Source organism: Ovis aries, chromosome 9 (genome assembly GCF_016772045.2).
Source record: "Ovis aries strain OAR_USU_Benz2616 breed Rambouillet chromosome 9, ARS-UI_Ramb_v3.0, whole genome shotgun sequence".
Lineage (NCBI taxonomy): Eukaryota > Metazoa > Chordata > Mammalia > Artiodactyla > Bovidae > Ovis > Ovis aries.
In genome coordinates this window covers 87,672,259-87,697,141 of record NC_056062.1, presented here as the reverse complement: position 1 = coordinate 87,697,141, position 24,883 = coordinate 87,672,259, and the positions used below count along the sequence as shown (strand labels likewise).

General features: G+C 35.3%; 1 protein-coding gene across 1 annotated transcript in view; it reads right to left on the bottom strand.

Moving 5' to 3' along the window:
• Positions 1–957: 957 nt before the first annotated feature.
• The window catches only part of MMP16 (matrix metallopeptidase 16), a 388,312-nt gene continuing 364,386 nt past the window's right edge, over positions 958–24,883 (bottom strand). Inside the window, exons 9-10 of the mRNA XM_004011852.6 lie at positions 17,113–17,228; positions 958–10,907 (exon numbers count right to left, since the gene is read on the bottom strand). Of these exons, the coding sequence (XP_004011901.1) occupies positions 10,573–10,907; positions 17,113–17,228 (451 nt within the window). The 3' untranslated portion in view covers positions 958–10,572. The remainder of the gene's footprint in view (positions 10,908–17,112; positions 17,229–24,883) is intronic.

The window sequence follows — 24,883 nt, the reverse complement described above, 5'->3', positions numbered from 1 at the left end:
AGATTCATCCTAGATGAAGATTTCGAAGACAACGCAAACAGTTCTCTGTCTTTCTAGCCTGTTTCTTAGTCAGATAATTATACTCCTGGGATTGCCTTAGTGCACTGCTTCAGAGCTCCTCTTTTCTGTGTGTATGAAAGTTTATAACAGTAACTTCTTGGTGCACAAGGCACCTTGGTTTTTGTGTGACAGAACACATTTTCCTTTATTCCCAACATGCTTTCCTAATTCTTCAAATTCAGATGACCTTTCAGAACTAATGATACATGCCAGATTTGCTTCTTAGGAAACACTTGCTTAGGCATTTGGTTATATGTACTTATTGGATATTGTAAGAAAAGCAGTTTATCAAACTATTAAATATGAAATTGCTTAAGTTTACTCTTGCTTTCTCTCTGTGAGTCTATTCACGGTCACTGTTTTGTTTGTTGCTTAGTTACTAAGTCATGTCGGAATCTTTTGCAAGCCCCTGGACTCTTTACTGTAGCCCTATCATTTAAAGAAAAAAAAATCCTTAAATGGGATTCAGCCAAAGACTTTTGATATAAATATTAACTTGTTTGATTAAATTACCTATACAGTCATGATGTATGACTTTAATCAATAAATTATACTCACTTATCCAAAATATAATTTTTATTTTTGTCAAGTGGTAGTGGAATCCTAGCATATTCTATGTCCGCGGCTACTCGCCTGAAATACATTTGATATAGTAATACTTCCTGCTTTTGTTCTTGGTCACAGTCATAGGCACCTAGTTAGCGGTTAAACAACGCCCTACTTGACGTGGCCAGTTTAATATACTTACTATTTCAAGCAAACGCACAGGAGATTTTGGCCTAAATTTCTTTAGAGTTCTTTATGTTTTATATCAACTAGGAAGACATAGATAGCAAAGGCTACTGCTATATATCACCATAAATGTATGTAAATCATTCATTGAGTAAAACCACAGTGTCTGTGAACCATTTTCTGTTCTCTTATTTATTGACAGTTTGTTTTAAATTACAACACAATGAATTGATGGCAAACACAGAAGAGGCAATAGTATAAAAAGCCATTTAACCCTTCCCTAGGTTAAGACACGTACAGCAGACAAAAACTGCCCCACCCAAAACCCCCTTCTTGAATGGAAACAAAATAAATATAAATTAATAAATACAAAACAAATCACTGCACAGCCCTTAACTCTTTGATTGCCATGGCAAGAACCATGCTGATGATTCCAGCTTGTGACATTTATGTGGTTAAAGGTTGCCGCAGCAGTCAAAGGGTTATAGCATTGTAAACATGAGTATTTTGTGGAAAAGTTCAGTCATGTTAATGGTCTACAGCAATGAGATTAATATTATGATCCCTTGACCTTTAATGATGCAACATTATTAAGGAGTTAAAGAGATAGTAGCTTGGTGAGCTGTTACATAGACTAGTCAACCATTTTATTTAACAATGTGCTATGAGGCCTGATTTACCAGTAAAAGACAACTTGTGAATAATAAACACTGTTCAATGCATTGATTAATAAATCAATGAAAAAATTAATTTAAGCACCACAAAAGTTTGCCTGATTATATCTGACAGTCATAATACACTTTAGCACCATTTATTTAGCCTTATATTTGCACACAAACAAGCTTTGTGTTTGTCAGTAGAAGCTATCTGAAATATATATATATATGTGTGTGTGTTTGTGTGTGTGTATATATATATATATATGCCAGATTTAAGATGGTATAAATGTATAGAATCCTGTGTGGGCAAAAAATCACTATACTTGAAAACTTTATAACTCATTCAGCAAATAAATGTGTTATTTATTTCTTTCCTTGCACACAGAAGACTGCAGATTATCAAAAACTTAATGAAATGGTGTGGAGTGTAATGTGAACAACCCAGACAAAGTTAGATTTCAATGCTCTCTCCAAAACTGAGAATATCATGGGGACTGAAAATAAAGGTAAAGTATTGTCAGAAACCAAAACAAAGTGACCTAAATATTTCATTTCATCATGTTTCTCTCTGCTTCACAGTTTAATTCTATTTAAATAAAATCTGCAATAATTTTATCTGTTAAATCCTTTTAATTTCCCATCAGCACAATATAGAAATAAATGATTTTTACAAGCTATAAAATGTGTATTGTTTACCCCAGAGACAAGTCTTCTTTTCAATTGCTTGCATATAATTTTGACTCTGAAAGATAAATGTCTGTGCAACTTTTTAAAATATATATAGTATTTACTTGACAAATTAAATTTATGGGCATTTACCCTCTGTAATCTACCTAGTAAATATATATATATATATATATATATATATATATACATACACATATATGTTTACTAATTATGCCATACAGTTCCAAATATTTATTACCAGATAGTTCATATGGATGGCATAAATTGCATTCATTATCATACTGATCCACTGTTAGAATCAAATAATGTTAATATAGATTACAAGTTGTAAAATATCTTGAAGATAGGTTACTACACTGACAAAGCAGGCGATTTTCTCTATGACAATATTTGATTCTTTTAAAAAACCATCAGTAGACTATGGACTAGTTAGATTTTATGTTTTACTAGAAAATTAAGTTCATAAAAGCTATATCAGCATAAAATTGAAATAGCTAGTTTATTTATTTCCCTCCTATAATATAAAACAAGATATACTATTTTAAAATTCTATATCTAAAAAAAAAATATCTCAGTTGTGTCCGACTCTTTGCAATGCACTGGATTGTAGCCCACCAGGCTCCTCTGTCCATGGGAGTCTCCAGGCAAGAATACTGGAGTGGGTTGCCATTTCCTCCTCCAGAGGATCTTCCCAACCCAGGGATCAAGCCCAGGTCTCTCACACTACAGGCAGATTCTTTACCATCTGAGTCAGCAGGGAAGCCCCAAGACTTTTATACCTGAAGCACAATTATAAGGGTGAGTCTCTAAAACTCTTGAAAACGGAAGTCCACAATAGAAATGCCGATGTAGTTAAAACCAAGGCAGCAAAAAGCTGCCACTATAACACCTCGTAATATCTTATTTCCTCTCTTTTTAATATATATGTCATTTACACATAAAGGGATATAGACCAAAGAATTGAAGTTTTAGGTATTCATGTACTCAGTATGTACCTTAAAAGGAACACTGTATTATGGTATTTATTTCCTATATATTTAAGATGCAGTCACCAGAAGCAAACTTTCTTAGCTGGCTTATCAACAGACAACAGCCTTCATACTCAGCATTTCACTTTTCTCAGGGGAATAACTCTAGACAATTTAGAATCCAATGCAAGAGATTTGGAGATGTGTGAAGTTTACTGGGACTAAGTTTTTGCATGAAACTTGTGAGGGACAAACATATTTTCAGGGCATCACATATGATGTACAATTCTGTTCATTTCTGGTTTTCACAAAGAGAAGGGAAAATCAAATCTGTTTAAAAAGGGGGTGGGCAAGGTAGAAATAGAAAGGAATGCAAATATAGGCACAGACTGTACAGAGCGGCACAAAATAATATATCCCTCCCAGCCATCTGTATTTTCCGGTAACAAGCAGAGCAAACAAACACTTCAAAATTGAAGGAAGAGAAAAATCAGGCACATGTACTTGTTTGGAAATCGTGTTCTTTTTTTTTTTTTGAATTAAAAAAGTAACTGAATTGTCAAATTTTGTATTCAGGAATATATAAATGAATAATCAGATACAAAAGAAGTGACAAAAATAATTAAAAACCTACTTATACCCAAGCAATATTATATACTAAAGAGCTGTGAGAAGACAGTCAAAACTGTGGCCTCTGTGATACTTCAGTGGTAGCAAAATGATGACATTGATTTAAGGGTTGAATGATTCATTCAAGAAAAGTAGGTTTTCACAACTGGGTTGTCAATATATAGAGTGGGAACAAGATCAAATTGACAGTACATAGGAGCAAACGAAACATGCATTCTAGTGACTTGTCAAATTAACAGCTCACACCAGGCTTTATTCATTTATATCTTGGCAAGACAGGCCCATGTAGAAACATAGATTCAAATAAAGGTGGCACGTCCAAGCAGCACCATAGCCTATCCTAGGAAAAAGCATCCTACCATGCAGTCATATCTCACTGTATCTCATCATACGTGAGGCATGTATAAAAAGGCCTGTGTCCAGAAGTATTTCTCCTGGGATCCAATCTAACTACAGATCAAGTGCTACAGAAATGTCTGTGTTGTGAATGATATTTGTTCATGGCTAAGACAAGTGGATACAATACTCAAGAAACATCTTAGTAAGTCTAAAAGTGAATTATTCCACTTATGTTCACCTTTCTCTCCTTCCAGGTTTTCTATATGAAATAAGAGTTAATAACATCTTGCTCTGAAGCTACATGATCTAACGTGATACAATTATCATATTTTCATATTTATATTTAAGTGCTTTTCTTCTCCCTTCTGAAGGGCACATAGATCCAGTTCTATAGACGAGGCCATGGCAAAGCCACGTGCACCCGGAAAACACTCTAGTTGATGATGTGTTTGTCTTACGCTGTCTGGTGTGATCTTGAATGTAAAGGACGCGTTGGGTGCAAACTTGAACATTATTCCCAGTCCAAAGCTAGTAAGACACGTTTTAAGACCTGCTGCTCTTTAAAATGAAAAAGCATAGAGTCTTCATAAATCTTCACAATTATCTTCATAAAACTTGAGAATATGTACCTTTTTATACCTATGTACTAAACATCAATTACTGGTTATGCCCTCATTTTCTTTAAAGAGCTTTAGTTACAGGTGCCTGAGGTACTGCACTACAGCACTCATGATCTTATACCCTTACTTAATGTAAAGAATTAGCTTCATTCTAAAAAATAATACATGTCACATAAGCTCACAATTGTGTTTAGAAATTGAAGGCTGATACTTCAGTATTATACCAGAAAATTGACAGAAATTTTGCAATATCACATCTGTTTTATACTCCATTTCTCTGAATTTGTCAAATCAATATTCATTCTTAGGCTTTATATACTATTGGTTTAAATTTCAAAGTAGATATATGTATAAAATGTTGGAAGAGATATTTGCAACTGGGTGTCACTAATTTGAAATATATCAGAATCATTTCAAAATTACACCAAAGGAAACAAATGAAAAATGATTTGAGTAGGACGTGAAAGACAAAGCTTACAATTAGATGAGACTAGAACACTAAGGCAACTTCTTTGCTACTGTGCCAAGTGTTTTGTGTTATCTGATTATTGAGGTAAATTGCTATCCTAGGGACATGGCTTTTCTTAGGAAATTCTAATATTATATAGATCTTTCCAATTGAGTTTACTGAACATCTAACATTGACATTTTTAGCCTAGAAGGCAATGCATGAGTACCAGATGTGTTTATGCAGGGTAACAGCTAATAACCAATGTCTAATTATATACATTGATATATCACATGCTTATCACTTCTGCAAAGAGCTTGAAGTTGCATGGTTCTACTATTTTTACACTGGCTAAAGTGAAATTTCCAGTTGTACTAAAGAATGCGATAGGATGTTTTGTATATTTTACAAAAACTCATTTTTCCTCTTCTTTCACTTCTATATTAAGAAATTTAACATTTAGCATTCAAATGTATAGTGCGGTGCAATGCCTGGTTGCTGCATTCTTTATTATGAAGTTTTTCTTCTTTTTAGGAAGCTCTAACTTTTTAATTATAACTTCTCTGATGAAGCTATGGTTCTCTACTAGGCAACATAGACTCTGTAACATAGATACATATGCTCTGGCAGTTATAAACTGTGATCATAAATCACATCATAAATAAATCAATCATGAAGGTGTATGAGATGCAATGTAATGGTTAGATTCTTTTGACATGAAATCTTTTGTGATATCATAAGACTGGACTCACAGCTATTTGTAATGGCTCATCTGAACTCAACATTTTTGGTTTAGATAGTATGTTCTGGTTTAACCTCTGATATTTTGGAATGTGTTCTTGAGAGAATCAAAAGTTACATGAATTCTCTGCTATGTTTGCTGAAAAAGATTTCACCACCAGCTACGAGGTTTTCTCAGTATAGGTTACAGTCTCACAGATACAATACTATCACAAATCACTGCTTTATTAGTTTCTGGAAGTAATTCCAAAATTTAAAAAAAAAAGATTATTTTCATGACTTTTGTGTTAAAAGATTATTTTGTCTATTTGATTATAATATCCATTTCTTTTCAGGTAGCACATTGAGTTTAGTCAATATGAACACACTGTGTATTCTACTATAAGATCCACAAAGCATGGACGTGTATTTGTAGCATACTAGAGATACCAGCCTATACGTAGAGGTGGAAAGCATCCTACTACTATCCATAGGGTCCAGTAAATACACATCACCCAGGTATTGGGATTGTCAGTGAAGTTGGGCAATGTTCTCATCACCACACTGTGTTTTTAAATCACCCATAGAAAGTAAATAAAACAAGTATATCATATATGACAAATTATATGCCAATAGAAAAAGATTAAAAGCAATTTGAATATTAGAAGTAAAATTCTCTCATTTCAGTAAATCAGTCTCTATCCTTTATTACTTAGTAATTATTTCGTAAAGTATTACTTAGTAATTTATTACAATCTGACTCAGAAAAGCCTTGCCCTCTGATTTATAACAGAATTTGTCTTTGCTAGTATCATATGATGGTCTCTAACTTATCCATATTATCTTTGTGATTGTAAAGAGCATCCATAATCACCCATTCCGGTGCCATGTCAAAGACAACTTTGTTCTAAAACAGGTCAACAGTTAAATTCACAGCCTGCTCCACATGTCTGATGTGGATTTACTGCTCTAGAGAGAATACAGACTGATTGGCTATTTTAATATTTCATTCAGTCCAGGTAATAATATATAGAAAAATAATATTTGGCTAAAATTATAAACTCTATAGTTAATTTATGTAAAAAATTACTTTGTTTACATTTGTATTTATATTAAAGTATGAGAAATAATGAAACAAGGAGAATTATTTTTTGCGATTGTGAATGTATTTTCATTTCAACTTAGGAAACCCTAGGTCTGAAATTTCCATATTATCAGTGATAGAATGTTGAAAAATATTTGCTGGGTGTATACCTCTATTGATACTAAACTGTTCTTATTATTCACATTGGTTTTGAATTAGACCAAATTGGTTTTGAATTGGCTAGACCAATTACTCCCTCTTCCTTCCACTGTTCCATTAGGATTGACATTTTCCCCAAACCCTAAGTGAAAGAGGAGTTAGCAACCATACAAAGTGCCTGGTGTACAATAAGCAAATAGAATCCCAATGTTTGTGATTATGCCATACTTAAAGTTTTCTTATCTCTTGTAATCTCACAACCTGAAAATCCAAAGTTCTAATAAAGAGATTAGTTATATATGCCTTTTCTTATCACATAAATCTCATTTCATATTGAAAAAAAAATGACCCAACACTTTTCCATGATGTTTCCAGAATGCAAGCATAATGATAGAGTCTTTCTCTTCTTAATGCTATGGTTATTTTCTAGCCCTTATATATTTATAGTCTTACGATGAATCAGGATATTGTGACAAATGAGTAAAGAGGCCAAAGATTGCTTCTTTAGTTTCTTTCTCATTTTAGAGGAAAAAAAAAATCAATTTTCAATGCAGGTTGATGGAATTCCTCAATGATTTACATATGTCCTCAAATGACATAGTTCCTCATTTCAGTCTTTAGCAAAATACGATTTCCAGTTATTTTTTTTTCCCTTGGCATCAAGGTCTGAAAAATATTAAACCCGCCCACAAGCAAATATCATATAAATGAGCTTATGTATATGGTCCTTCCTCCAAGCTCAGTAAAAGTGACTGACTCTATGACACCAGCACCCTCTAGAATGGAAGCACTGAAGCAAAGCCACAGGGCTCAAGCTGGTTCTCTCCCCTTGCTTCCCTGTCCCTCACATACATAATCTCCATTAGAATCTTCTCAAAATACAGTCTGCTGTTGCCTAATGTTTTGCTGTAAAGCCATTAGCAATTCTTCTTTCTTTATTCTTTTTTCATAGTCTCACTTTACGTATAGGTTGTAAGAAATAACAGTCTGCAAGGCTTTGCGACATGCCATCCATGATTACAAAACATTTTCCCCAACCGAATTATAAACATGTAGTTTAACTGAAAGGCATTCTAATTTTCATGCTCTGTTGAGTATAAATACAAATTCAAGGCAGCCAAACCATCCATTTCCAAATAAGAATATATACCTACACTCATTAAAATCATCTGGAAATGTGTATCATTAGTAAATGAGTAAGAAATTTTCACTAGTATAAAATTCCTGCTTTATATAAAAGCCACACTGGCCATTCAAGTAGTTTGAGGTTTTTGTTTTTTTTTTTTTAACCCCATAGTTTTATATTTGTACTAAAATGATGAATTTAGACTTGAAATTATGTTAAAGGAAAATTAAAAGTCACTTCTACCTTTAGGGGATTTTTAAAGTGTGCATGTAAAGAGCAAAGTGTCCATCTGCGGATCCACTATCAACGCACCTTTTCTCTCTAAGGAAACAGCTCATGCTTATTAGGTTTTTAGAGGTCAATTAACCCTCCAATGGAGAAGCAACACCAAATTTCCCTCAGTTTGTGCCAGTTTGCAAGTTAAAGGTCAAAGGGCAAAGACATAGAACAGGACTCTTCAAGGAAAATTTTCACAGAAGATAATGTTTAAGTTGTTGTTAATGACGGTCAACAGATCAGTAATCTAGTTCAAGGCAAGCTGTTCATTGTTTCAAAAGCTAATCCCCTCAAAAGCTGGCTTTCACACAAAGCCAATGTCTGACTCATGGGGTGCATTCCTTCTGACCATCTCTAATAAGTTCACAGCCCAGTGGCTGTAAAGCCTTTCACTGCAAGAAGCAGCTCCTAAAAAAATCAATTACGAGGTCTGTCAGTTGCTGACTTTTCTCTAGGAAAAAAATATTGATACAAACCTGCTCTGCAGGTCACATGAGAATGACAATACTGCTGTTAGAGGACAGGTTACACTCAACAATGAGATGCTTTGGTGGTCTCTTGGCTCTGTCAGCGATCAAATGGATGGCTAAATGCCAGAAGCCACACGAACCCTTTGAGAACTATGGTTAACATGCAATAGCTAATACACTGGAGTATATTCATGCAATCTCAGAGTCATCGTTTTAATTCATTTGTAAGATGGCAATGCTAACAGCATGTTCCATGGCAAAACTGATTTTTCATGCAATGGATTTTAAAACAGAAATTCAGTGTGTCTAACAACAACAACGACAACAAAAAAGACAGGCTGTTATAATCAGTTGTTCAAATAAAATTTCACTCTTACAAGATATTTAATAAAATACCTTTTTATTTGCCAGAAAATGTTTGGCAAGTAACATCATTTCTGTTTGTTATAAATGCATTTATGTAGTACTGTAAATCACTTAAAATTACATGGGGCTATAGGATATCTGTTTTAAAAACCTGAACTCCTTGAACCTATGCCTGTTTTTACCATTGCCCACTTCTATAGTTTACCAGATCCTAAGACTCTGAAAGCTGATTTGATAGTTCTCAAAGGGTTACACCACTATATTACTGGAGTCACATACCCTTAGAAAAGGACTGTCATTTTAAACCACTTTTAAGACATACTGCTTCTTGCTCCCCTTATAATGAATATTCCTGACAGACCCATGGAAGGCCTGGGGCAATGGCCTAGTACAACTTGGGGAGATTATCACAATGATGTCGGGGTGAGGTGGCAGGAAGGGGCTTGGAAACACTTCAAAACAATCAAAAGGTCCCATCTGAATGTCGCTGTGAATATAAATGTGATGAAACATTGAAGACATAGCTGAGAACAGCTGTATAAAATGAAAAATGGATGTAGTATTAAGGCTGTCACTATATTGCAGATATCTTGGCCCCTTCTTTGTTGGAAAATGGCTGTCCCAACAGTCTCAAGTCCTGCATGTGTATCCCAGGTCTCCCACCTGACAAGAATGAAGCATAGGAGACTCTCCCGAGCAGTCAGAGAGCTATCTTCTTTGGAGACGAAGCTGTTTTGGGTCTTCACACTTTCCTGAAAGTTCAATGGTGGGTTTTTTTTTTTTTGTTTAGCCTTTTCTTTTTTCTTGCTATGAAGCAAAAATTTGTGGGTTTTCCATTTTGCTTTTCTCCCCCCAGAAATGGGCTCAGACGTCAGAAAACAAAATAAAACGTAATATTAGAAACCTTTAAGAAGAATCTTTTCTTCTTTTTCCTCTTTAGGTAATCCTGAAAATTAACTGGGCATTGAGCGTGCAGAGGAAAGGCCTAGAACTGAATGACAAAGAAAGACAAAGCACTGAAGGACAGCAGATACTGTGCATCGTGGAAGCTTCCCCATGAGTGTGTCTCCACTCACGTGCAGGGCCAGCAACCCTCTGGGTTTGAAAGGTCAGCCCCAATCAGGCTGCCACAAGCCTGCTCCTAGCTAGGAAACCGCATAACAGCTCTTGTCTTGAATCTCAAGTTACCACAAACTCCTAGAAAAGAAAGAAAGGAAAAAACCCTCCATCACACCCACTCTTGCATAGAGCGTTTACAGTACAGTATGTGGCGGGGTGTTCCTTTCCTCTTGAACTGGAACACAGTGTAAACCAAGACAAGTAGGCATAAGGCCAAGATGCAGGGGATGACAATAGCTATGGCTTTCACAGTGCTGGCTGTATTGTCCAGTTTGATGACAATGTCTACATCATCTGGTGGGCTGTGTCCTTCTTTCTCTCTGTCTGTTGGTCCATCACAGCCCATAAAATCCTTGAGGATGGATCTGGGATATCCAGGTTCTACCTTGAGTATCTGGTTGTTGAATTTCCAGTACTCCTTTCCTTTGTAGAAATATGTAAAGCCTGGTTGGGGGAAAACACACACACAGGAATCACTGATTTGTAAAAGAGTAGATGTCTAGAAATTTAATTAAATAGGCTACTTAAAAGATGTATGTTAAGGCCACTCAGTTTTTATAGGATGAAAACCCTATTCCCACTCAGCTGTTTGTTGATATGGATCTGGCTGTTGTGGTCCAGAAACTGGGCCCTCAAATGCTTACTGATGGCTCAACAGGGAGAAAGAAATACTGTTTATACAGAGTGTTAAAAGCCCATGCTATACGCATCAACACTGCTGCTAGCTTATAGAATTGCTGGTGCAGAATTACACATTAGTGTGAGCGTACCAACCTGTATTAAAAGATACTGAAACAGCCTTATAAACAGAAGCCCCGTTAGCCCTAATGCAGCTATTGAGGACATTGCATAATAGATTAAAAGGAGGCTTCTCTGTAAAATAGTTCAAGGGACATTTCTAATCATCTTAAGATTGGGAATAGTTGTACTCCTCTTAAGAAACAAGTTTGTTCTGTCATTTGGGAAAGAAGTCCTAAGAAATCAGGAATCATGAAACTGGAGATGATATCCTTGGTCTGCCAGGAATTTTAATAATTAAATAGATATTTATTGTATTTTGTGCAGTAATCTCATTTTCAGCTCTAGATCATGCCCATTTTGTCTCTCCTTTTATCCTTGTTATTTAACTTTATTATAGACTAGGATAAATTTTTATCATCTAGCTATATTTTACAGAATTTCAAAAGCCTTTATCAATCCTTTTAGAGTAAAGGGTTAATAGAGTGTAAATAGATCTATAATTCTGTCTTTAACACTTCCAGCTAACCTATATTTCATGGAGGAGGAGGTGGTGGTATGCAGAAGGCTCAGATAACTTAGCAACACATATGATTTGTGTTCCAAAATATTATGGATGCAGATAGCAGACTTGTAAACTTGTGACAGTTAAATGACAATTACATGTGTTTTTCTTAGGACTGTTCTCTTGTTTTTCCCGGAAACAAGTCCAGGTTTTTCTTTCATAGCTTCTTCATGTCAAGTTTCTTTGTGACTTCACTTTAATTCTTGCTTTGTGATACAATTCAACAAACTAAAAAGGAAGGTTTTAATGTTATCATCACTTAACACTTTGGGGAGCTATCTAATTTTGAATAGTATGCCTACTTTCTGAATTAATAATCGTTAATGAGAGTTTTTTCTTCTATTAATGAGCACTTACTATGGAAGAATCTTTGTGTAAAAGCTTAGTAAATGACATCTTTTAATCCTCACACACACACTGTCAGGTAGAATTAACTACCTATATTTTTCAGGCAAATATACTGAAGCTCAGAGATAAAATGATATGCCCAACACTGCTGGAAAAAGGATTTAAATTTTGGTCTAGCTTTAGAGCCTGGATCTTAATGACTTTTCTAAGACTAGGTCTCTTAGAGATTTCTGTCTTTTCACAAATACTCCTTGGTTCAACATCACAGGTTGTGATAGATCTCACTCCTAAAATAATAACAATAACAACAAAAAACCTCTGACATCTCTTCAAAAAATTTCAGCTAGGATTGATCGTCAATTCAGGTCACTTCACTCTAGAAATCATTCTGTTCAATGCCATGAAAATTGGCTGTTGCTCTTAGATTTGAAGGGCAGTTTTGTAATCAGAACAAGTTGCCAAGTGAAAACTGGTGTGTGTAGATTAAAATTTTCTTCAGGGAGCTGGTATTTGATCATGTTAATGAAAGCCAATGTAATTACTCAGAAACCTAGATAAAGAAATGTTGAGGGCCTGCCAAATAACAGTACCTTCGATGATCATAGTTGAATAAATCAATCTAGAATTAAACAGACATTCAAAACAGGTGAACAAACTTCTTATATTTGTAGATCGGAAACCAACAGCTGAAAGTGTCCTTATCTTTCACTTTCAGTCAAAGCTAATTACTATGAAAACCACTGGGTGTCATATGAAAATTCAGAAGTTTGCATTTCCATACTTATCATTTGGTCTGCAGGCCAAATTTTACACTATTAACACACTCCATGTACAGCAGAATTGAAATTTGCTCAATACACTTATCAAAGACAAGAAATCTCATCAGCAGAATAATAGAAATCTGTCCAACCTTGATCCTGAAAAATTCATCTCATTCAATGATTTGGGTTTTTCTAAACCCTTTAAGAAATGTCAGTGGGTTGAAGAAGATTTATGTACTCATTTTTTGCTTCTTTTGTGAGTAACTTTGATGTTATAATCTTGTAGATATTATGCTTACTAAGAGTAGAAATTTGAGATGAATTCTTACCTGAATTATCATTTTTGAGAAATTCTGAGAAAGAAGTCAGTGAGGTTGTAATGAATTACTTGATGACCTTTTGTTCTCCTGTATTTGATTGGTTTTCACTGGTGACTGTTCTATTGCTTAATCCTAAAATGTAAGGAGAGATTGTCTACCGTAGCTGTCTTGTTACAGCTTCGCAGATGATCGCATGGCAGTACCTATGCGCTCTCTCTGTTTTCCACTCATATATTTATTAGTAAGAGGATAATTAATGTTTAATAAATGTGAATAAATTAACTGCATCTTGTGAAAATGTTTGCTTGAATCCCACTGACAGCTTTTAACAGAGTGAGAGTGGGTTAGAGAATACACCAACAGAATCAAGTCAAAACTTTCATAAAAGGGTAAAAGTGGAGCTGTAATCAGTAAACAAAATGAAACAGTGTTAAAAGTAGAATTTTGTATTAAACTTAAAATTGCATTTTATAAGGAGAAAATATAGAATACCTAGGAGGTGGGGCTTGACAGCAATTAGAGATTTGAAGGTGGGTAATTGCAGTGATTATCCACTATAATTTTAGTATATGATAAAAAATCATGCCACTGCTTAAAACACTGTCAAAAGCAAGAAGTAATTTCACTATATTTTGCATAAGTCAAATATCCTTTGGATTACTGTAGCTATTTTCAGGAGCGGGCTAAAAATAAAGTGGAAAATAAGAAAATTATTAAACTAAGAATAGTTACGGGTGAAAATCAGGATGCTGATGGCTTAGGAAGCTACATTCTGAGAAAGTCTAAGGTATGTCAAATATGACAAAATGAAAAATTTAGCCTGACATGGCAGACTGTCAATTACCTTAATGATAAAACATAGGAGAAGATGATTTAGCTTTTCCTCTTTGGAAATAGTGTATTAGAGCAATTCACTGAGCTAGAATGTTCTAGTTTCAACCCTTAGACATATATTATCAATTTCATGATCACGAGTAAGTACTTAAACTAGCTGATGTTGGTTTTCTCATTTATAAGTAATTATAAAGGAGGCAAGGAGGTATTTGTGTTGGACAATTAAGTTAGATAACAAATTTATGTAGCACAGCTGATTGATGGTAGGAACTCAGTAAACAGCACCACATATTCACATTTCACTGGTCAAGGTGGCAGAATTAATATCAATAGGTATTGGTATTATAGGAAAGCATATTCCACCTTAATATGAAAATATACTTCAAAAATCTATAGCTCAATATTAAGCTTTGGGGGATTTTTTTTTTCCTTTTCCTTTCTTTGAAAACTACGATGAGGAGATGATTCCTACGAAGAAATTCCTACCTTGGTGGAAGGATGAAGAATTAGAGAAAACAGCTCATTACTGTATCATCTCTGATTTTATGACTGTCAAGTACATGTTACCCTTATAGGGAATTACTCTGAGTCTAAATATAAATAAAAATGTGCTTCCTCAATAATGTGAGCTTGCTCTCTTCTATAAGAAACATAAGGGAGGAAGTTGTATAAAATTTGAGTTCGAGGTTAAAAACACAAGCATGAGGTCTGAGTAGAGAATTTAAATTGGAGAATTTGCTATTGGTAAACTATCTAGACTAGGACCTTCCAGACTGACTAATATTGCTACCCTACAGAACAAGAGTTTCAAACAAATAGGAGATTTCCTTCACTTTATGGGATGAATGTGTAGAGTACTAAAAGGGGTCAAGTTAATTTCAACAACATTTATTGAATGGTTACCGTGCAACTGCCCTTGAAGAATTTACACTAGAGGTGGTGATAAATGGGCATATAAATTGATGCCTGTAATATGAGATTTTGAGTGCAAGGGTGAGTGTACCGAAGAGAATATACAAGCACTCCTAAAAGATTAAAAGTGAGCTCAGAGTTTAAGGATATTAAAAGAAGGGCTGTACTCGGTAAGGTACAGAAGACACAGATGTGTTGAAGTTTCATCTGTAGTTTTTGTCATTTGGAAGCACTGATTTTTTCCAACATGCTTTGTTTTTTTGGCCACTATTTTACAAAGTTATTCTTTTCTCTGTGGAAAGAAAACATGAAACTCTGAATGTAAAGAAACCATTTATCCTAAACAAATATTATTTTCAGATGGACAAGAATGTGAAAAACCATGGGGTAAGATTCAGCAAGAATATTTCTTTGTTATTTTTATACAATTATGGTTTATTTCCAGAAAACCTGTATCAAATCTTAGTTTTTAGTGGCCTTGTGCATAGAGACAGGGAAAATAAAAACAGTTCATATGCTAGGAATTAAGATTATGCATACTTTTTCAATCTTTTGAAATGATTATTAAAGTTATCCTAATTATAAAAGTTATACTCATTTTAGAATATTAATAAAGGGAAGAAATTTTAGAAACTGTTATCAAACTTGCCATAGTTAATCACTGGTAAGATCTTGGTATAATCGTCTTTGCACGTATTTCTGTGTAGGGTGTGATGACTTTTATCGAGGGCAGACTAGAGCAGTGCTAGGCATTCTGCAAATGTTAGCTGGAGTCAGTTTTATCTGGTCTGAAACAACCCTCTTTAACCTCAAGAAGTCTCCTTTCTCTAGTAGATTCCTGGTGACAGCTATGATTTGGGGGCATGAGCTCAGTTTTCTGTCTTCCATGTGATCATCTTTCGAATTTTTTCACTTCTTTGTCCTTCGCATTTGCACAGTTTGTCAAACATCTTTTTGCCATGTTATTGATATGATTTTGCAGCCTCCAATTTGATCGCATTGTGACTTCCTTTATTTTCTTAATGATTTCCTTTTTGTCTTAGACAGACATGTTTCAGCTCAACTTGTCCTCTCCTGTGGATTTTTGCTTTTGTCACAGACAGGCTATATTTAACTTGGTCCTTTGATTCTCCGAACCAACAGAATACACAAAACACTGCTGTTCTAGTCAGTGCCACTGTCAGGCTTCAAGGTTCCTTCTGGCTTAGCCTCTGCCTGTAGTGTTTTACTTGTGGGATATCATTACACAGAATGCGGTATAAATTATATATAATGAGGATCAAAACACAGTTTGTGTTTGACTCTTCTGATTGGTATCATCCTGAGTCTCAGTTCTTTCAAGCGTGCATTCAGTGTGACTCTTATTTAAACCCTGGCAATTTGTTGATGGTCAGTTATTGTTTTCAGTGGATGGCATTGATTTTTTTTTGTACCCCCCTGATTCTTCCTTAAATTTTTGTGGTTTCTCCTCCCCCTAGATACATTTAATTTTGCTCTTGCAAGTGATGTTTACTTGGTCATCGTTACATATATGTTATAGACTTTTCATGCTGTTTTGTACCCATACAATGTATTTTTTTCGTGTTCCTATTATAAATCATTTGAGAGATATGTTTTTTTTTCCCCTCTATATTTCAGTTTCATGTCACTTTCCTTTTCCTGGAATATTATGAATAATTTTATTTTGAATTATTATTATGGTTTATTCATACTAACCTTGAATGAGGAGAGAAATGTTCAAACTCCACAAACAGATATAGGAGTCTCAATTATCTAAAGGTACACATGAAAAATTATAATCCTCAACATGCTGTATTACTAGGTGTCTTTGTGACTCCACCCACATTTAAAGCATTTCTTGTCATCACTTCCGGTCCCATAGATGTCTGTTATTATTATCTCTACATGAATTTTAGCAGAAAATAGGTGAGGTTACTTCAAAGGTATTAACACTCTTCAGTTTTTAAAAATGCCTTTTTAATAAACTAAAACAGGTTGAGGCTAAAGAACACCTTGAGCATTATATTAAATACAAAGTTATGAAGGGAAGTTTATATAAGTATGATATAGCCCTGGCATGGCACTTTCTAATCTTTTAACAGTGAACGAGTAGGATAAATTATTCATTTACTCAGCGAGCTCATGAAATGCATAATGCACGTGCTGCATACCATTTTCCTTGTGAACAAAGGCTCCCTGAGGAGATTCAGGGATACCTTTCCAGACTGTGATTGGTTTGGGATAGCCAGGATCCATGGTTTTCATTTCTTCACTATATCTCCAATACCTAAAAAGGATAAACAAACAAGCACAGATGCAGAGGAAAGACAATTATGTATACACATAATAACATCCATTAAATCCTTTCTGTATACTACTTGTATCTCTGTTAACGAGTTACAGAATTGATTCAAATCATGCAAAGACGGTGGACATAAATTATTGTTTCCTTTCCTGATTGTGTTAAAAATGGGTATGTTATTGTATATTTATGGCCTGCTAAAACCAATTTTAAAACACTAGCTAAGCATCATTACAATTCAAAAGGGTATCACCAACCAGTGTAGAAATCAGAGATATTCATGATTTTTAAAACTAAGACAGCAAAATATTTCTTTTGAAATAAGCATAATTTTGATTCATTTACCCACTCATTTATTTAACAAATACTTATTGAACACCTACTATGTTTCTAGCATTATTGTAGGTGCTAGAGATACAACCTTAACCCAACAGACATGTCTCAGTTCTTATCTTATATTTTAGGATATGTAGGGATTACAGGTGGAGAAGGCAGTGGCACCCCACTCCAGTACTCTTGCCTGGAAAATCCCATGGAAGGAGGAGCCTGGTGGGCTGCAGTCCATGGGGTCGCCAAGAGTCAGACACGACTGAGCGACTTCTCTTTCACTTTTCACTTTCATGCATTGGAGAAGGAAATGGCAACCCACTCCAGTGTTCTTGCCTGGAGAATCCCAGGGACGGGGGAGCCTGGTGGGCTGCCGTCTATGGGGTCGCACAGAGTCGGACACGACTGAAGCGACTTAGCAGCAGCAGCAGCAGCAGCAGCAGGGATTACAGGGAAAAACATACAATTTATCAATAAATGCATAGTATCAAAAGAGCTGGGAAGATCTATTTAAGAATATAAAGCAGAACAAGTTATCTAGGAATATATATCAGCCGTTTAGAATCACTAGTTTGAGAGGTCCTCTTTGATAAGCTGATACTGTGAGCGGACTGCAGAAAGAAGTAAGAAGCAACATGTGTAGTTTTCCAGACAGGGTAACTGGTTATCGAAAGTTCCCATGGCAGGCACAAGCCTGGAGTGCTTGGGTGTCCAGCGAGACTGGAGTGACTGGAAATGACATAGCAAAGGGGAGATGGGCTCAGAGTGGTAACAGGCATCTCTGATTAGATAGACCCTTGCTGCTCTTGCGAAACCTGTGGTTTTCCTCTAAGAGATGCAAAGCCAATGTAGATTGTCAGCAGAGGAGCTTTAAGATAGGGCTTATTTCTGAAAGGAGCACACTGCAGCCGTGAGTGAAACAGACTGAAAAGAAGAAGCACGGATACCAGGAGTGACATCATTTCAGTAATCCGGAGCCACAGCGTATGCTGGAGAGCATACGGGGTTGGGAGATTGCTTCGAAGGAAAAGCCCCGAGAGCTGACGGATGCAACGAATGCAGGATGTGGGGTAACAGAGCTGAGCATGACTCCAGAATTTGGGGCCTGAACATCCGAAGGAACAGTATTGCCATTCAGTGAGATAGGAAGCGCGGAAAGGTAAATGAGGGTGGTTTGAGGAATTGTGAGTTTGATTTTAGGTGTGCTAAATTCAGATATTTGTTAGCAAAGTAGAGTTGTTGATGAGGCAATGGGTATATGAATATAGACTTTAGGGCAAGTCTCGACTAGAGTCCTTGGTGTGTAGACAGATAAGCAAATAAAAGCAAAGCCATTTCCTTCTCCAGGGGATCTTCCTGACCCCAGGAATCGAACCTGGGTCTCCAGCATTGTAGGCAGACGCTTTACCGTCTGAGCTATCGGGGAAGCCCATGGTGTGTAGACAGATAAGCAGATAAAAGCAAAGCTTCCAAGAGTCAGAACTCTCAGACTCTCATCCCTGCACAGGGTGGTCTTTGGGCCACTTTCACAGACTTGCTAGATATCTAAGGGACAAACTGTGAACATCTCTACTTTGGATTACTCATTTTATATATTTCTAAGAGTCAAATATTTTGTATCTATATATTCAAAAGGATTGACAAAACTGGAGTGAAACCATTGGGAGTTCACAGTGATATTGCCTATTTTAGAGCAGGCATATAATGCTCTGTGCATTAAATTATTTAATCACAATAAACCCATGAAAGAGTTGTCATTGACCCCATTTGAGAGGAGAATTCTTGGAGGACAATGAATGATACATAGACTTCTAACCAATTCTTAAGTTTCTACTCTTTCCTCTACACATACCAAATATGTTTGATAACATTTTCTCCCTCCGCTACCATCACTAGACATGTCTTAGTACGTGCTAAAGGTAGTGTTACACCAAAAGATTTGTGGAGTAACACACAATGCATTTATATTGAGATTAGATATTTGGTTCAAACCAGAAAAAGAAAAAAACAATCCAGTCTTTTCTGGACATGCTCCTGTTCCAGGTCTATGGAGAATCCTTTATCTATTGGACTGTGGGCTCTTGGAAAGAATGTTTTGCTACAGATTCCTAGATACCTTAGAAAAGTAACATGCGGAATATTAGCACTACCTCCATCTTCCCTGTTCACAGAGAAAGTAGAAACAGATTGTTTCAGGATGTATCCCAGTAAATAAGCCCCAAGGCAGATTTTATCCAAAAAGGGAAACACATGATGCAGGTGTTTGTCACAGATTCTTATCACACAGAAGATGAGGGCAGATCTGATAGAGAGATCAGGAAGGACTGCAGGGAGAAATGCTGAGCTGAAATCATGGTAGCTGGGCCTATCTTATTGAAGAAGACCAGTAGGGAGTGCAAAGTTCTACCAAAGCTAAAGTGCATTTTTCATTCACATTTTTTTTTCCCATGGAAACACCAGATTTAAGTTATTTTTGAATACTTCACCACAGAACACACTGTGATGAATATAGCATGTTTAAGGAGGTTGAGATTGCACTCAAAATCTCCAGATCTTTTCTCTCAAGCAAATATTTCAAGGATATTTACAATAGTCACATATACTAACTAGTTCCTGAGTTGACCACAAAGAAATGTTTTTGCAGAGAAATCATCAAATACCTTATTTCACGGATTCTAAGATGCATATATTTCCACATTTTGCATCTGTGTTATGTCTCATATCTCAATGCTATGTCAAAGTATACTTGGCAGTTTTTTCCTCAATGATAGATTCAATAATGATATAACACAATAAGTGAAATTTTTAGTTAGCATAAACCATAACTTAGAGCAAATTTTAAAATTTCCCTAACCAAGGAATAATTTTACATTCTAGTTGAGAATGGGACCACATTCCATACATGATTTAAGGGAGATTCTTACATACTCAGAAAACATGTGTATTCTCCAAGGTTTAGTTACAACAATGTTCATGTTACAGGACCTATTCTTCATATGATCACTCAATTCAGTCAATAACAAAGCACTGGGCATCATATTCTTCAAAGGTAACGTCTTAATCATATTTGCTTTTCTTGAATGTTACAGAGTTGAAACTCAAATGCTTTTTGACTCATAGTTTAGTACAATTTTCTACCCCATTACTGCTAGTGTTTTCCTTGACAGAGCGTTCTTACATTAATCTCTATGCCATCTTATTCTCTTGGGGCCCTCACTGAAATTCATAATGCTCATTGTGTCCATATAATTTCCCTTCATCCCTCATTCTATTCACTCATAGACATATTTACCTACCATTTTTTGAGCACTGATATGCAAGGCACATACACTTTACAGAGATCACAGTTCAAAAAAACATTAGTGGAATGTGGATTTCATTGTACTCATTCAGAGGAACATAATCCTGGTATGAATTTGTTAGGATAAAAGCAATTTCCCCTTCTTTTTGCTAGCTGATAATGCAAAACTATAATTTCATTTCACAGTTTTTGCAAAACTCACAGGTAGCTTGGATCCTCAGGTTATCTGCTGTGTCAGCTTTGATATATACTCAGTAAACTTAAATGTGATTAAAATCATCTAACTATATTCAACCATAATATTACTCAGTCCATTATATGGTTATATAAAGACATTACATTCAGCTACTTTATAAAAAAGCTGAGGCTTATGAGGTTTGCATTTTAATTTCCAACATATGTAACATATTTCAACATAAACAAAAAAGTTCAATCTGCTGATTTTTTTCTCCTGAAAAATACAGGTTATATTGAACTTACAGGTTCATTGAGAAGGATATTAATGTATTCAGATGGAACATTATGTAAATAAATTGGAGGGGTTTAAAATTTAGACATTATAATGGAAAACTTTTGGAAAGCTATTGTAAATAAATGGTATAGCTTTTTCTTCTAACATATCTATAATCTTTGCAGTAGAATTATGACTTTAAATTGCTGATTCTTTGAGAAACACATAGTAAATCAGTCTTCTAAAATAAATCATGAATAGAAATGGGATTTATTCATCATTTTCAGACTGATTATGAGTCATAATTATAAGAGAAAACAGTTGTTCATGTAATAAAATACAGTAATTTCTTAAATTCCTTCTGTGTGAACAAATAAACAGTGTAGCACATTCTGAAATGATGTACTTTAATGTTTCTGGAATACTGAACTCGAACTGAACAAAAAGCTTGATTTTACATGACCTGGTCATTTCTTCATCCACTTTGTCTCATTTTTCTTTTTTTACTTCAGAGCCAGGATGTCTTTCCCTCTGTTATCACAAAACCAAGGGCCACTTTTTTTCACACCCAAATAATCATACAAAATTTCTTTTTTCAGAAGCATTATTAAAAATGGAAAATAATCAAAAATAGCAATTTGTACTTTGCTGAATAATTTTAAAAACACAAAAAGGAAATACTTCATAAACACATAACTTAAGCTACAAGAAATCGATTTTTTTTTTCTTGGCTATTGGTGGTAATAATAATAAACCAAAATAGATCTAAATTTTGTCTTCTTTCTTTGAAAATTTCTTAAAATCCTCAATGGTTCACCCTAGAATGAATTATAGCAATAGAATCTTGGATATATTTGTGAGAAGATGCTAAGAGATGATTTAGGATGACAGCATTTTAGAGCTAAATGTTATGAAGATGAAAATGTATGCAAGTACCTATTTATAGTATATTAAGAAAAGGGCAAGTAGGAGTCTGAAGGACTGAGCTCCATGCTGTATGTGAAACAGTGAACGTGGACGTTTTAATCTGAATTTATAGATCTGTTTAAAGAGCTGTCATTTCACCTACACTTCTGCACTTAGGAGATTTCATGTGGGCCCCTACATGCAATGCAATTGATATGTCAATTACTCACAAATCTGGGCCTCCAACCCACCTTTCCTTGAGAACTCGGGCATCCAACTACCTCCTTGGTTTCTCCAATTGTGTGTAAACAGGTATCTATGTACCGAAAGTGAGCATTTCAAACTCTAGATCCCCTTTTCCCAATATCCCTTCTCTCATATGTTCCATCTTCAGAAATGGCACAATCTCTTCAATTCCGGTGATAAATCTAGATGTTATTTATTTGTTCTTCTCCCCTCTAAAATCCAAGCCTTAAGAACAGCTTGCTATGAGCACATAAAAAACATATACTGTACTCTTTGCTCCATCTACACTGCTGCTATTGTGTCAACCTGTACTACCTCAACAGCCTGCCAAGTAACGTCCTTGCATCCACATTTGAAACCCATTAGTCATATAGAAGTCACAATGATGATTTTGAATGCACATCAGAACATGTACTTTCCTGCTGAAAACCCTCCAACGCCTTTCTATTGTACTTAAAATGCCTCATCATCTGGTCCTTACCTACGTATGGGACCTCTTCAACCACCGACTTACTATGCTCTCACAGCAATGTTTTTTTCTGATTTGAACATTCTAACATTATTGCTTTCGCATCACTGTTTCATGTGCTTACACTACACTGGCCTGAATAATTTCATGTGACTGAAATTTCTCCCCTCTTGAGTCCCCGCATCAGTGCATCCTTCACAATTTAGGCCTTTCTTGACTTACACACTAAGCTCCCCACCACTCTTTACCACCCATGAGTCTCTATTACATCAGTACCTGTTTATTTCTTTGTAGCGTTTCTCAATGTTAAAACATCAAGGTCATTTTTTTCTTCTCTCTTTACAACAATATCCCTGATAGAGTCTAAGGACCATAGGGGCAGAAGCCTTGCCATCTTTCCTCCTACTATATCTTTATTACCCAGCACATGTCAACAGTACGTGCTCAAAATATGTGTTAAATAAATGAGTGAAGGATATGCCAAGACAAGTAAAGAAATCTTAAGGAAGCAGGAATTAGAGCTATTGAGAATGGAATGGGCTGTCTCATATTTATACTGTTACCACAGTTAGTCAGGTACGGAAGGATGCTTGCCTGTGGAATGTAATTGAGGCCGTCCAGACTTTGGTAGCAAGTGAATAAGACACAGGGCTGACATATGGCAGTGTTTAGACCAAAGCTAATTTAAAGGTGTGCTTTGTTTGTCTAGCAGATTATAGAATTTTTTCTGATTTTGAATGCTCTTCTAGATATGTGTGGTTTGCAGCTCACCACAGTATCCATCACTCCCTACTGCCTTATATATTACTCCTGTACCTAGTACATTATTTGCCTGACCCCTTAAATCAATCCAGGCTTCCCAGGTGCTCAGCTGCTAAAGAATCTGCCTGCAATGTGGGAGACCTGGGTTCGATTGCTGGGTTGGAAAGAGCCCCTGGAGAAGGGAAAGGCTCCCCACTCCAGTATTCTGGCCTGGAGGATTCCATGGACTGTATAGTCCATGGGGTTGCAAAGAGTTGGACACGACTAAAGGACTTTCACTTAAAGCAATTGAAGTTTTTACACCTAGACTAGGTTAGCTCTCAAATTCTTTTCTGATATTATACTTAGAGAAATAGAAGTCTGTTAATACGTTTTTTTTTTTTTACAGAAAAATGTCAATAATTAAGAGGAAGGAATAAGTAGGGATCAAGGAATTTTCAATAAATTTTCTCTCAAAATATACATGGGAAATACATAAAATGTTGATAAGTATTGTAAATAAATAATGTCTATAAGGAAAATATACACTGAATTTTCATATAAAAGTGACAACCAGATTGCTTTTCACGTTTGCGTTAATGTCTTTTCCATCTAGTTTTAATCTAGAAAGAATATATCAATAAATGTTGTGACTTTGGAATTAAATATACAAATATGAAGTAGTCTTCTTATAAAACATCTATGACAAATGAACTCATATAAAATCACACACATGAAGATTAATTAGGATCTTGTTTTAAATATTTTTAAAATCTATGAAAGCAGTTACTTAAGCAGAACTTAAAATCAAAGTATTTCTATATGTTTTATATATTCGGCATGCAGCTTGTCAAGCAGAACATAAATTAACTAAAACTCCTTTTCTCATTTACTATAATCTTTATTATAAATTTGGTATCTAACCTTCATTGATTTCACTGACTTGAGACAGCCAACATTTAATTTCTAAACAGTTTTTGGAAGAAGTACTAAGTTTTTAGAATGGAAACATTTTTATAAGTAATGCTAACTGATAATAAAACAGCAGCTTTAATTATCATCTCTGAAATGCTCATTAAAACTGTAATATGAAAGCTAAGCTTTCATGCTCTGTCCTGTAGAAGTTAATTTCTCCAGGGTCTCTTCTCAGCCTTTTGTTTCTACCCCTTTCTGGGGGTGGGAGGGGGAAACCCCACACA